The sequence below is a fragment of the Anolis carolinensis genome, chromosome 1 (assembly GCF_035594765.1).
Source record: "Anolis carolinensis isolate JA03-04 chromosome 1, rAnoCar3.1.pri, whole genome shotgun sequence".
Classification (NCBI taxonomy): domain Eukaryota; kingdom Metazoa; phylum Chordata; class Lepidosauria; order Squamata; family Dactyloidae; genus Anolis; species Anolis carolinensis.
In genome coordinates, this window is record NC_085841.1 from 218,731,204 (window position 1) to 218,746,503 (window position 15,300).

The following is a 15,300-nucleotide window of genomic DNA, read 5'->3' on the forward strand; positions in this document are numbered from 1 at the left end:
ATGTTGCTTAAGAAGCTGACAGCATTCGATTTATCCTGAATTCACATTACTACTGTAGCAGCATTTTATTTAGTAGGTTAAGCCTGTAACCAAGTAGACTAATCTAGACCATTGGTGTCCATGGAAAGAAGATTGTTCGTTGAGCTGGTAAAATCAACCAATCTGAATTCAGTGTTTAGCTATTCCACAGTAACTATTATTCTGTATGTTGTCAAAGGCTTTCATGGCCAGAATCACTAGATTGCTGTGAGCTTTCCAGGCTGTATGGCCCTGTTTCTGAAGCATTCTCTCCTGACATTTTGCCCACATCTATGGCAGGCATCCTCAGAGGTTATGAGGTCTTCTTGGAAGCTAGGCAAGTGGAGTTTATATATCTGTGGAATGTCCAGGGTGGAAGAAATAACTCCTGTCTGTTAGAGGTAGGTGTGAATATTGCAAATGGCTAACTTGATTAGCATTGAATAGCTTTGCAGCTTCAAAGCCTGGCTGGTTCCTGCCTGGGGGAATCCTTTGGGAGTTGTTAGCTGGCCCTGATTGTTTCCTATCTGGAATTCCTCTGTTTTCTAAGTATTGTTTTTTTATTTACTGTCCTGATTTTAGATTTTTTAAAAATACTGGTAGTCAGATTTTGTTCATTTTCATGGTTTCCTCCTTTCTGTTGAAATTGTCCACATGCTTGTGGATTTCAATGACTATTCTGTGTAGTCTGATATGGTGGTTGTTGGAGTGGTCCATTATTTCTGTGTTCTCAAATAATATTCTGTGCCCAGGTTGGTTCATCAAGTGCTCTGCTTTGGCTGATTTCTCTGGTTGAATTAGTCTGCAGTGTCTTTCATGTTCCTTGATTCGGCAATCAGGCTTTGAAGCTGCAAGGCCATTCAGTGCTAATCAAGGTGGCCAATTGCAACATTCACACCTGCCTCAAACAGACAAGAGTTCTTTCTCCCACCCTGGACATTATTCCATAGATATGTAAACCCCACTTCCCTAGTTTCCAACAGATCTTACAAACTCTGAGAATGCCTGCCATAGATGTGGGGAAAATATCAGGAGAGAATGCTTCTGGAACATGGCCATACAGCCCGGAAAACTCAGATAATCATCCAAAGCCTTAGCAATATGCTCTTAATTCAGTGCTAATTCATTTAATACAGTTCAAAGCTAGCTTCAAACTGTGACCGCCAGACAACAAACTCCCAAAGAAAGAAATGTGTATCAGCCCTCTGTGTTTTCAAAGTGTTGTTGAAGGCTTTCATGGCCGGGATCACAGGGTTGTTGTATGTTTTCTTGGCTGTATGGCCTTGTTCCAGAAGTATTCTCTCCTGACGTTTTGCCCACATCTATGGCAGGCATCCTCAGATATTGTGAGGTATCTGTGTTTTGTTTAATCACTATCTGGGCTTCAAAGTGGTCCAATCATCTGCACAGCAAAACCACTTTCTTCAATGCTAGATTGAAACTGCATTAAATGGTCTATGTAGATAGGGCCAAGGCCACAATCCCTATGCTGAGGATACACCAATGCCAGTGTCCCATTTGGTCAGAAGATTGGCCTTTGAATACTAATGAATTTCTAGCAAACTATCCCACAACTTTGCTCAAAGCAGGGCAAAACCTAAAAGCTAAAAAAGAAAATCCAAATTACTAATTGGGTGTAGCTATCCTTCATGAAGATGGAGATATGTCAATTTGCAGTGAACCCAGGATTTTTAGTTTGTTTAGACAAACCCTTACAGCCCATCTATGATGCCATATAATGCAGCTTGAAACTGCATTATTATGGTCACTGTAGAGTCATATAATGAAGTTAAATTGCATTGTATAAGTCTACACTCACCCTTTAATGCAGTTTCAAATTGCATTATATGGCAGTGTAAATAGGGCCTTATTACGAACTTCTTTCTTTCAGTAAGGCTAGATCTACACTGCCTGGATTGCACTGAAGCGATTATAGAGACATGGTCAGTGATTAAATAAGTAAAGGTAAAGGTTTTCCCCTGACATTAAGTCTAGTTGGGTCCGACTCTGGCGATTGGTGCTCATCTCCATTTTTAAGCCGAAGAGCTGGTGTTATCCATAGACACCTCCAAGATCATGTGGCCATTGATCAGTACCCATTGATCTACTTACATTTGCATGTTTTAAAACTGCTAGGCTGGCAGAAGCTGGAGCTAACAGCGAGAGTTCACCCTGCTCCCTGGATTCAAACCACTGACCTTTCAGTCAGCAAGTTCAGCAGCTCGGCAGTTTAACTCGCTACACCACTGGGGACTCCCAGTGATTAAATAGAGGTGCAGAAAATAACATGCCCATCAGATTATTTATCCATTTGGCTTGTATTTTGATCTGTGATAAGCAAGCAGCTATCCAGGATCTTAGGCAAAGGTCACATCAGTTGCTTCCCGAACTCCTTAAATGGAGAATTCAGAACTGAATCAAGAACATTTTTGATGGTCTGTGACTCTTCCATCGGATATACTCTCTCTCGCCTAAAGTTTTCTATGATATATATTTGAGTGATATTCAAGTATTACATAGACATCGATATAATAACAATGACTTTTTATTTTTTAAGGGATGGGAGAGGCATGGAGGTTATTGTTACAAGGTGGACATAACTCCTCGAAGCTTCAAACACTCTGCTAGTGGCTACTACTGCCCTTCACTTGCAACCATAACAAACAGGTAACTAACTGTAGTAGATCATTTTAAACTTTAAAAAGCCAAGCAAGGTACTTTCACATTCTTGTGGCACTGCAGAAGAAGGTTGAACAAACATTTATCTTACTAAATTTTACTGGCTAAGACTGAAGTCAAATATTCATCTAGATAAAACTAAGCAGGATTTATCATTTACCTACTAGCTGACTTGGAAAGTTCACTGGCGTGCAGTTTTTCATGCATGTAAGATTTCTGACATTTTAATGTATTTGGTGCTGATTTACAGAATCTTCATTACTGGAAGTTCAGGGGGCTTTCCTAAGAATTCTGAGAAATATATCCTCATTGGTTGTACAGACAGCTTTTTGCCATAAACTGTTAAAATTGTGTAAAAAAAAATAAGCAAAAAGTTAAAATGTGTAGCTTTATGCCAGAGAGTTTCAACTACTGCTCTGCCATTGTCTCTTACAGATATCCCCATCCTAATGCCACAAGTTAAAAAAAAGATCTATAAAATTATTGGGAGGTGGGGTTTTTTTTTGGAAGGAGAGTCTTGAAGCCTTCTAGGATCAACAGTTTTTGTACTGAATATTACAGAGTCCCAAAGTCTAAAATAACTCTCTAAATCCAAATTCAAAATTTACTGGTGGCAAAAATATCTCCCCCGTCCCACCAAAGTTGCCTAGCGCAATGTTAGCCTTTTTTTTCTCATGATTGATTTTTCTCACTTGATTTTCCGTAAACTGTAGTCAGTCTCTAAAACTAAAAGTCTATTCATGCTTATATTTAAATTCCATTGAATTTAGTGGAGCTTGCTTTTGCGTCAGGCTGAGTTATACAGTAGAGTCTCACTTATCCAACATAAACGAGTCGGCAGAATGTTGAATAAGTGAATATGTTGGATAATAAGGAGGCATTAAGGAAAAGCCTATTAAACATCTAATTAGGTTATGATTTTACAAATTAAGCACCAAAACATCATGTTAGACAACAAATTTGGCAGAAAAAGTAGTTCAATACGCAGTAATGCTATGTAGTAATTACTGTATTTATGAATTTAGCACCAGAATATCACGATATATTGAAAACATTGACTACAAAAATGCATTGGATAATCCAGAACATTGAATAAGCGAGTGTTGGATAAGTGAGACTCTACTGTATTTTTTTTCCTGTATATGGCAAGATGTATCTGCTGAAACTCCCATCTTTTGTGTCAGGGATGTGTTACAGGCAGTGATGATTTGGTTGCCAACTAGAGGTGCATCTACATTGCAGAAATAATGCAGTTTGACACCACTTTAATATCATGGCCCAGTGCTGAGAAACCTTGGGAGTTAGAGTTTTACAACACTTTAGCTTTCTCTGCTGGTGTCTCACCAAACAGCAACACCCATGAATCCATAGCATTAAGCCATGGCAGTTAAAGTGATTTCAAACTGCATTAATTCTACAGTGTAGATTTAGTTGAGGCCTGAAAATATATATTATATATTCTACACACACACACACACATAATCTATACCAAACAGCTAATAATATCCTCATAAAAGCAAACAGTTTTACTTGTTGTTATATAAATAAATGTTGTTTTGCTCGGTGCACTTATAGAATAAAACATACAAGTAAAGCATCTGTTGTAGCAGTGTATGTTTTCTATGAATTTATATACATTGATTTAAATCCAGCATTCCTAGCCTAAACAGAGCAGTCAGAATGATTTATGAGAATATATATCTATAAATAATGACTCACATTAAAATACTAACAAGTCTAATGAAAGTACCAGGAACAATAAAGCTTGAAATATTAAAGGAAGAGAAAAAAAGTTTTAAAAAACAAACCAAAACAACTGTCCGTATGGGATTTTCTCCCAATAGAAATCATAGCTTAGATGGAGTAATTTTTATTCAAATCACAGGATGTTCTTGGTAATAATCAATGCCACAAATAACTACTGTTTGCATTTCTAACAACATGCACATAAGGAATTTAACATCATATTTAGCTTTCCTTTTTAAAATAATTACTCAAAACCTGGACTTTGGCCCCATCTACACTGCCATATAAAATCCAGATTATATGACAGTGTAGACTCATATAATACAGTTCAAAGCAGGTAATCTGGATTATGTAATTTGATAATCTGGATTATATGGCAGTGTAGGTCCATCCATAGCTCAGTCAGAAAGTCAGTGCCATAGATTAAGCTATGGAGATAGTCAGATCCTTTGTCTCTCTCTTACATATGTCATGAAGTAGCTAGATACCAGAGACGAAAATAATACTTCTCTCATTTAATTGCAGCTGAAACACTGCAGTAAAATGATCAATGGCTGCAGATTTGCAGATTTGGGGGGGAGATAAGTTTTTTCATAGTTCCAACATGGGAGAAGTGTGGCAACAATGAACTTTTTGTTAAAGTCTTAAAATAGAAAGTATATTATGGCAGTGAAACTTTTACAAAAAGACCATAACACATACATTTTTAAAAGCATCCAGAAAAATACTTGTTTTCAAATCCAGGAAGTATGTTTCAAAATGGTAACAGAATTCCACTTTGACTCTCCTTTGGGAGAGAAGAAGAACGACATAGATACACACAGTAATAATCAGATAGCATTTTTGTACAGAAGGAAAGAGTCAATTCCTGAATGTGCAATGTCCAAATTGTTTAGACCAGTGGTTCTCAACCTGTAGGTCTCCAGGTAAACTGGTTGGGATTTCTGGGAGTTGTAGTCCAAAACACCTGGGGACCCACAGGCTGAGAACCACTGATTTAGACTATTATAGTTGAAATAAACATCTTGTGAACTTGATTGAATTCTTGGGATGTCACTTCTGAAAAGGAACTAGTTCTGGTTATATTTCCAATGTCTTTCAGACCCCTGCAGCTATCATTTTTTAAATAGGGGTGCTTTATTTTCCCAATTCTGAAAACTAACTAAATTGGATATTTTAGTTACAGTGCAATTTCCATATTGATGGGGGATATGTTTCAAACATCCATGGATACCTGAAACAATGGCTAATAGCAAACCCTACATTTTGACAGTACTTGGGATTGAAGCATATCATAGAACAGCACAGCAAAATCTAGACAGGTCCATAACACTTCCATTTCAGCCAGAATAACACCACAGAATACCAAAGTATTAGGGCCCATTGAGACGGGACCAGAAACCAGGGCCTGTCTTGGTTCTTTTGGATGCCTCCGGTAAAACCGAAATAATTTGGAACGTTCCTCCTCCAGGCGTGAGGAGGAATGTTATGGCAACCAGGTATTTTAGAGGGAAATTTGGAGGAATTCGGGATGGTGTAGCCACCCCCACCCCAGGAAAACTCGCGCTTTTGAGGCCTAGTGGGAACGCAAAATCACACCAATGCCAATTTTTGTCCTGTCTGAAAGTGCCCTTAGACTAATATCCACTGGTCTGTGGTACAAATGATAAACCACATTCTTCTTGTGTCCAGCTTAATACTTCCACATCTGCAACAGAACAGGAAGCAGCAGCATTAGCCGTAGCATGACCTGGGTTTGTCCACCACGTGAAATTATGTGATACCCCTCCACCATTTAAAACCTATAAAACATCTGGTATATTGGGTTTTTTACAGTCATGGGCCAAATAATTAATTTTATCTAGCAAGTTTGGTTGAAGAATCCAGAGATCTAGTTTAACTTTGTGCCATTATGGTATTTAATGCACCCTAAAGTCAGATTATTGTGGGTTTAATCTGTCATTGCTATGAAATTAATGAGGAAAGGTTTGTCAGTTCAACTGCCTGGTTTTGGATTGCTCAAGAGGAGTAAGAAAATAAATGTCTTTTTGGTTGTGATTTCAGTAATCCATTTACTTTTTTAAAATCACGAAAAAATTAATCCTTTTAAAGGTTTGAACAAGGATTCCTCAACAGTATGATTCGGAACATGGTGGAGACAGATAACGCTTATTTTTGGATAGCTCTGCAAGATCAGAACAATACAGGAGAATACACTTGGCTAACTGGAGATGGAAATCATCCTCTTAAAATCTATGCAAACTGGAAAAAGTATGAACCTAGTGAGTTTTATTCCTAATTGCCCATTGGCAACTCTTGTTAATATTTGATGGGGAGGGACAAGATTGATTGATTTAGTTAGTATTTGATTAATGTTCCTTCTTGTTCCTTGCATAGGTCCCAAGGTGGCTTGTATTACATTTTTGAAAATCAGGGTGTGAATAAACAAATGTTTAAAATGTGTTAAAACACAAATCTAAAACAATTTAAAACATAATGAAAACAACAAAAAGCACAGCCCTGCGAAACACCCTTTCTACCATATGAATTATAGTCAAAAGGGTAGCCCAGATAAAAACTTAATTAGCAAAAGGGGAGCTGCTTGTGGGTAAGAGCCTGCTTTTTCCCCAATTTTTGCCAGGCTGTCTTGAACTAGAGTATGGGTTAAAACTTTCACCTAGAATAAATCCATTGATTGGGCCCTTTAGTGACAATCAGCCTAACTCTGGTTCCATCTATGCAGACCATGGATGCATTTTGAAGTCAGCTCGAGGTTGGAATGTCCACAAAACACATACCACAAATGTAAGCTGCACCACACACCAAGCAAGAAATGGCATATTTTTAAAAAAACTCACAAAAAAGTCCAGGAAAATCCAGATAACGCACTGCAGTCAACCAGTGTATATCCAATGCAGGGCTCAAATCTGGGATCCTAAAGTATGGTGCATTTGTCAGGACACTCCTAGCGCTGAAACATTTTAAAAAGTGCTGGAAGATAAACAATTACTCCCCCAGGAAGGGAAATCACATCATTCTCATGGGGACACTCACTTGTTGTCATTTCTCCTATGCCCTGCAATGGTCTTGCGCAGATCCTGAATGGACATAGATATGTGCATCAGTGCATCTAAGTCAACTGGGTAAGAAACAAAGTTCTTGGGTTCGGTTCCAGTCCACAATTAGGAGATACTGGGTCCACTGTCCCAGCGTCAAACTGTTGCTGGGGTGTGTTGTTGAAGGCTTTCATGGCCAGCATCACTGGGTTGTTGTGGGTTTTCTGGGCTGTATGGCCATGTTCCAGAAGCATTCTCTCCTGACGTTTCGCCTACATCTGTCGCAGGCATCCTCAGAGGTGGTGATGTATATTGGAAAGCTAGGCAAGGGAGGTCCAGGGTGGGAGAAAGAACTCTTGTCTGTTGGAGGCCAGTGTGAATGTTGTAATTAATCACCTTGATTAGCATTAATGGCCTTGCCAGCTTCATGGCCTGGCTTCTTCCTGCCTGAGGGAATCCTTTGTTTGGAGGTGTTGGCTGCCCCTGATTGATTCATGTCTGTATGAAAAACAATGAAAATGAACAAAATCTGGCTACCAGTATTTTTTAAAAAAACTCTAAAATCAGAACAGTAAATAAAAACAACACTCTGAAAACAGAGGAATTCCAGACATGAATCAATCAGGGGCAGCTAACACCCCCGAGCAAAGGATTCCCCAGGAAGTTCCTTCTCCCACCCTGGACCTTCCACAGATATATAAACCTCCCTTGCTTAGTTTTCCAGTATATCTCACAACCTCTGAGGATGCCTGCCATAGATGTGGGTGAAACGTCAGAAAAGAATGCTTCTGGAACATGGACACACAGGCCAGTAAATGCACAACAACCCAGTGTTCTTGGGGTATTTGTGCAGGCACAAACAAATTGATTTGTGTAGAAGCAGCCTCTGTCAAAACCACCCCTGAATATACTTTGCCTATGAAAACCCTATGAAATACATGGACTTACCATCAGTTGGCAGGTGACCTGAAGGCACAAAGACGCAAAGTCCTCTGTGTTCAATGCTGCTTGCTTCCCAATATAGGTGTGTTTAGAACTGCACCCTTAATCAATCTGATTTCATCATAATTGACAACTCATAAACAGCCCTCAGCATCAATTTTTTTAAAATAAAAGACCTTTTCAGCCTCACTGTTAAAATTATCTTCTCAATAGTTAAATTTCACAGCTGGCAGAAAACTCTTTTGTGTCCATAAATGTTTTATGCCTTCCTGCAAAGCTGTTGTATATCTATTGAGAACAACACTTTGGCCATTTTTTTATTAATATCGAGAATGCATTAGGTATAATGCATTATCATTCTAAAGGAGCATCATTTAGTTCTTTCATTCACTTACATGCACATTTCAGGGTCAGCATGACTAGTTTACAAGGAGAGCGATTGCGCTAGTCCTTCAACAGTGACCTCTGCTGGTTGATTAAAGGGAAAATAACAAACCTAGAAAATGTTTTTTGTTCTTTGGTGCTTTATGTCCTTTCCCTACAAAATCAGGACTTACGTTTGTGTGATACTGTCTTGTTACAGAAGTGCTTCAGGAAAGCTTTTTAATGTTGCAGTACTATTTTTAAGGCACCAACAACAACAAGGCGCCATGACATGAGCAATCAATGGATCTATTCTAGGTGAAAGGTTCCTGCCAAGCTGTTAAAATGTTTAAGATATAATTCAGCACATAGCAAAACAGAAAGTCCTGTTTGGGTACTTAGATGAGTGTATGTGTGTCCAGCTAGCATCATAGACACTTTCATCAGCCAGTAAAGGCTTATAGAGCAGTGGAGCTGGGCATCGGTTCAAAACTGGTGATGCCTAACTGCACAAAGTGGTGTGGGATGCCTCTTGAAGCAGATGTGGAAAACGTGTGTACAGTGTTCCCTCACTTATCGCGGTGGTTATGTTCCAGGACCACCTGTGAAAAGTGAAAATCCGTGAAGTAGGGACGCTATATTTGTGTTGTTTACAATCTCACTGGCAAGTAGCATCTCTGTCCCCTCTTTGCCTCTCAAGCACGTGCATGCCTTGTGAGGCGAAAACAAAGCTGCTTTGGCCTCCTTTACTCTCCCTCCGACTTCTCCTTCCTTCCTTCCTTAGACTTCTCCTTAGGAAGAAAGTTGAAAGAGGGATTTATAGTATTATTTTATTATTTATACTATTATTTTAGCGTTTATTTAAAAACTGCAAAACAGTGAGGATGCGGAAGTAGTGAGGGAGCACTGTAATCAGTTATTGCATGTGTATTTTTATTTCATTTTTATTTAGACAAATTCATAAAAATCTACATAGATACAAACAAACTAGCCAAAGAAGTTAAACATACTTTTTAAAGAATAAAATAAAACATATTACTATGACATTTAAAGCATCAGAAAACATTTATTTATTTATTTATTTATTTATAGTATTTATATTCCGCCCTTCTCACCCTGAAGGGGACTCAGGGCAGATCACAATGTACATATATATGGCAAACATTCAATGCCATTAGACATGCAACATACAGACAGAGAGTCAATTTAACATTTCCCAGCTTCCGGCTTTATGAGGTATGCTCGATTCTGGCCACAGGGAGAGCTGCTGCTTCATCATCCACTGTGACACCGAGTCCTTGATGGAGTACTTCCTCATTCTTCCACACACTGCTGAACGGTTTTATGGTGCTGTAAATTAGTTAAATTAGCCTCCCTGCATAAAGCGGTACCTAAATTTCCTACTCGACAGATGCAACTGGGTTGCTTAGGTCTACAACGAGCTAGGCTATTTAATGGTCCGACCCAGGCTGGCTTTGAATTCATGACTTTTCAGTCAGTAGTGATTTATTGCAGTTGGCTACAATCAGCTGTGCCACAGCCCGGCCCACCACATACACTCTACACATTAACAAATCTAAGAACTTTACATTCTCTGTCTGATGGTTATATTCTTTCAATTTTCTACACCTATTTAATGAAAGAGAACCATTGATACATCCTTTTTCCACCTAATAACACTGTTCTAATACAAAAAAAAAGTGATGGAGGTTTCACCCCATCTTTGCTGGAGGAACACAATGAATGGACCTCAGTCCTTCTTAAAGTTAGAAATCTGTCCTTGATCAACATAGTAAGTTTACCCATTTCTGCAAGTTCACTTATTTTCACAAGCAAATCATCTTTTGGGTTGTTGTTGTCGAAGGCTTTCATGGCCGGGATCACAGGGTTGTTGTATGTTTTCCGGGCTGTATGGCTATGTTCTAGAAATATTCTCTCCTGACGTTTTGCCCACATCTATGGCAGGCATCCCTAGAGGTTGTGAGGTAATCATCTTTTGTTGGAATCATGCATCTTTGAAGCTGCATTAAATGTTAATCAAATGATTAATTGCAATATTCACACTTCCTCCAGCAGATTAGAATTCTTTCTCCCATCCTGGACCTTCCACAGATAAATAAACCTGCCTTGCTTAGCTTCCAACATACCTCACAACCTCTAAGGATACCTGCCACAGATGTGGGCAAAATGTCAGGAGAGAATGCTTCTAGAACATGGCCATACAGCCCAAAAGACTCATGGCAACCCAACATTTTAAATGCTCAGGGCAAGGAGAAAGTCATTAGGCATCATTCCCTCAAAACATCACATTTTATGGAAAATGTATTTTGAAATCTATTAAAATATAAAGTGTCAATACTGTGCAAACATAAGATTCAGCATCAGATATAATAAAACTCAGGGAGTGACTATGACTCCTGAAGGTGACTTTCCTTCTGTTTCTGTCTTCTGGAGACAGAAAGCCTACATTCCGGTATCAGACCAATTCTGCATTGTATTTATTATTCTTAAAATTCTCTTTCCCTCCACCTCTATTGTAGGACATCCTGGAGGATGTGTTGTTATTCGACAAAATGAGCCCATTGGGGCTTGGGAAGTGAAAAACTGCACAAGTTTCAAGGCTATGTCACTATGTAAGCAGGAGACTAAATTCCGTGCAGGAAATGATCCCCACAAGGAACCCCATTTTGAAAATCCCTTGAATACTTGTATGTTTGGATGGGAATCTCATTATAATCTGCTCAACTGCTACAAGGTAAATGCAGTTCGTACTGAAAAGTCGAATGGGATGGACTTCGGGCACCATGTTATACTGAAACATAACATGAATGCTAAGGCCCCAATGCCATTGGCCACTAAGACTGGCCTTGGCAACAGGATAGCTAGGGGGTAAAATGACTCCTCCAAAGCACCCAGGGCAGATTTCTCTGGCAATCAAAACAGCTTTCTCTGTCATTCTTCTGCCGCCACTACAAGCCACTCCAGAAAGTGCCTACACAATTAGAGCAATATAAATCTATTCAAAGATTGACATGTTTTTTTCTTGATCCTATGAACAAGGCACAGTTTTGATTTTCCCCATGAATCAATCTGCTTGTTTTGTTTATGGGAGAAGAAAAATCAGAAATGTCTTATGCTGTTGCCATGTGTTGTCAGAGTTGGCCTTTGGGATTTAAGCTGCCTTGATGAAATTGCTAGACTTTCCTAGTGGGAAATGGATGCATGTTGTCTCTTGTGCTGGTACATGCAAATGCATGTGCATAAATAAGACACCATGCAGTGCACAGCCTGCCATTTCACACTCTCCAGATGTGGAGATATATTTTGAATTGCCATTTGATATTGTAATTTTGGGAAGCGGGGTGGGGGTCCTTATATATACATGGTTTCAGTTACCTGCTCCCAGGGGGAAATGGTGTCTTTGCCAAGTCCTCTAGGCAATTCGATAGTACATGTCTTCTTCACAAATTCTTTGGGTTCTCCAGTGCAACACTGATATGCTAGGACCAGAAGTGACATTCAATCATACCTAGGTTTCATGTAATTGCAGTTCAGCCAGGAATGTTGGCGGTCTTACTATATAGTATTTTATTTGTTACATTTATATTCTATCATAAGAAAGTCAAGAATAAGCCCTTTAATGCATTGCAGCAAATCCCAATATATCCCAGATCCCAGGATAAAAACCGCTCTGCGGAATGTGGATCACATTGTAGACGCCCACCCTTGCTGGAGCACTTTATAGGATTTGGAATGAGGAGGCAAGGGAGCTGCCAAAGGCATGGCTGGCTAACAAGAGGCTGGTTGAACAATTGCTTTATTGTGATGACTCATGGGCCTTGTAGTCCTGTTCCTAGTACTATTGTGGCAGACGAAGAGGAAAACATGGGATTTTCGCCGGTTCAGCAAGAGCCGGAGCCTCCTCACCTGCAGGATGTTGATGTTTGCCCACAAGAATTCAGCCAAACAGGCCTTGGGCAGAACTCCCCCCCGTTTTCCCGGAGGGAAAATTACTCCAAAGATAGAGGAGCCAGAGAGGCTAATCGCAGAAGCATGAGAATCGCTGCCAAACAAATGGCTGATTAGGTCTGCTTCCCTTGGGAAATTCTAAGGAGTCATGCATCTGGACAGAGTTGGGTTTCGCTTCTCGTTCTCTAGGGAAAGAGTTCTGTTGGTGGGAAAACGAGACCCAATATAAGTGCTTAGCGCCAGGGATACTTTGCGGAGTCAATTGTTCAGCTTGAGGAGAGAGATCGTGTGTGGACTTCGTAATCCCAGTTCCTTGCTTCCCGGATCAAGTTTCCAGCCTTGTCTTGTCTCACGGAATTATCACGGACTCTGTTTCATGCTTCATGTTCATCTTGCCTCTAGTCAAGGATCTAGTCGAGAATCAAGTTTATTTCCAGCCTTGTTGTCAAGCTTCCTTGGACTTTAAAGACTCTGTTATTTCCCCACACTATTGCTTGGCAAAGTGTGTGTTTCGGTCAAGTGGATTAAAACTTTGAACTCTAATATCTTATATTGGACAATACATTTCTGGACTATATTTGGCCTTATCTGAAAGGTCTGCTTCTGAACTATATTCTTCACTTGTTTTTATTGATCTTATATATTTCTTTAATAAAGGTATTAGATAGATTCTGGCCTCTGTGTAAGGTTATTGGTGCTCTGCAGCCTGGGTCCTGACATTTATTTCCATTCCTAATGGTCACTTTCCCTTTTTCTCACCTCCGATGCCTCTGTAGCACTGGTGCACCTCTCTCCTGGAAATGGGGGGGATGGGGATGGACCCATAGAGCAGTTTAAGGCCAGGTTCCATGGTTAATTTAACCACCTTCCTGGCCTCAAAGCACTTCCAGACCTGCCAGTGTAATCACCTATGCAGCAAACCATTTTCAATCTGCATTATAGTGTCAGTATAGAGGTGCCTAACTGCCTATAGAATAAGTGATTCACCCAAGGTCACCCAGAGAGGTTCATGTCCAATTGGGATTTTCATTTCCAAACATGTTCAGTTCAGACTACTTTCTTTGATTATTTTATCATGTAGGTATTTCACAGTGAAAAAGTACTAATGAAAAGATCTTGGGCTGAAGCAGAAACTTTGTGTCAAGATTTTGGAGCACATCTTGCCAGTTTTACACATGCCTTTGAAGAAGATTTCTTGAACCAACTTTTGAACACAATGTTTCATATGTAAGTCTGAGTCCCCACTCCTGTTTTCAGATAAGAAAATTAGACAGTTCTTGCACCAGACAGTAAGACAATGCTTTCTTTTAGTTTATCAGAATTGATAAAATATAGGTAGATACATTCACACACATACATATGTTCCCCTTTAATCTAGGAAGCTTAAGGCGTTTCTCCTAGAATGTGTAAATCTAGGAGAAGAGCAGCATTTGCATCAAAATGCACAGGCTTACATTTTTGTTTTCTTTGTTTTGTTTTGTTTTTAACCTTTTGGCCTTCCTGTTAACACTCTTCCTCTATTTGAGAAAATGGCTTCCACATGAGTTTATGACTTTGTAATTCCTTTAGTTTCTTGATATGAAGATGGTAGCTCCGTGGTAGTGATCATGATCACTGTTGTAGGCAAATATCAAGAACTCGCAGGAAATATATTTATTAAGCATGGTATTCTGTTGCTATTTCTCTATTCATAACTGGAGCATCTTGAATCAGTTTCCTTAAAAATAATATGACCCCCATATCCATGATTTCATTTATCCATGCATGATAAAGTGTGCCATCTCCAGGCAATTTCTAGGTCCTCCAGCAAGATCCTATAATTTTTTGGACCTTCAGATCAATGAGGTTACATACAATCTGCAGTTTCACATGAAATCCAGGAACTTGTTCCCTGCAGATACGGGATCATACTGTATGTTCACCTTATCTTCAAAAAGCTTAAAATTTGGTCAAGTGCAAATCAAACAGTCCATAATGTTAAAAAGCACCCCAAAGGGAAAAGGGGAATATTTTATTAGTATTTTCATGCCTTTTAATTGATTATATGAACAACAAGCTTGGAGAGGGGGTATAAATTAGTCAATTTGCAGATTATTGTCCACCCTGAACCATTTTACACTGTGACTGACTTGTCACAGTCAGAAAGATAAAATTCACTGTAATCGGACAAATTACACGGAGGCTGATGATTAATAATGAATACAGTTGTTTATGTAGTTTGCAATTTAATTTTTAAAGTCTGAATTTAAAAAACAATATTTTTATCACAGTGCTGAGCACAGGTTTCATTTTGATGTAAACACTGGTGATTAATATTTATGACCTTTTCTTTGTCTGTTTTTTAATTACAGTAGTGAAGAAAGACAGTTTTGGATTGGGCTTAACAAAAGGAACCCATTGTCTGGAGGATCCTGGGACTGGTCAGATGGCACTCCTGTAAATATATATGGTTGTGTGTCTTCATGTTGTTTCCAATTTATAACAAATCTGTCATATCTGGCTTATCATTAATGAGCAATATACTGGT

The 15,300-nt window shown here is 39.2% G+C and overlaps 1 protein-coding gene across 3 annotated transcripts in view; it reads left to right on the plus strand.

Moving 5' to 3' along the window:
• pla2r1 (phospholipase A2 receptor 1) overlaps window positions 1–15,300 on the plus strand; it is an 82,141-nt gene that overhangs the window by 33,822 nt on the left and 33,019 nt on the right. For all 3 annotated transcript variants that reach the window (XM_062965303.1, XM_062965298.1, XM_062965309.1), the window contains exons 10-14: window positions 2,576–2,685; window positions 6,556–6,725; window positions 11,345–11,559; window positions 13,855–14,000; window positions 15,125–15,209. In XM_062965303.1, coding sequence (XP_062821373.1) covers window positions 2,576–2,685; window positions 6,556–6,725; window positions 11,345–11,559; window positions 13,855–14,000; window positions 15,125–15,209 — 726 coding nt within the window. The remainder of the gene's footprint in view (window positions 1–2,575; window positions 2,686–6,555; window positions 6,726–11,344; window positions 11,560–13,854; window positions 14,001–15,124; window positions 15,210–15,300) is intronic.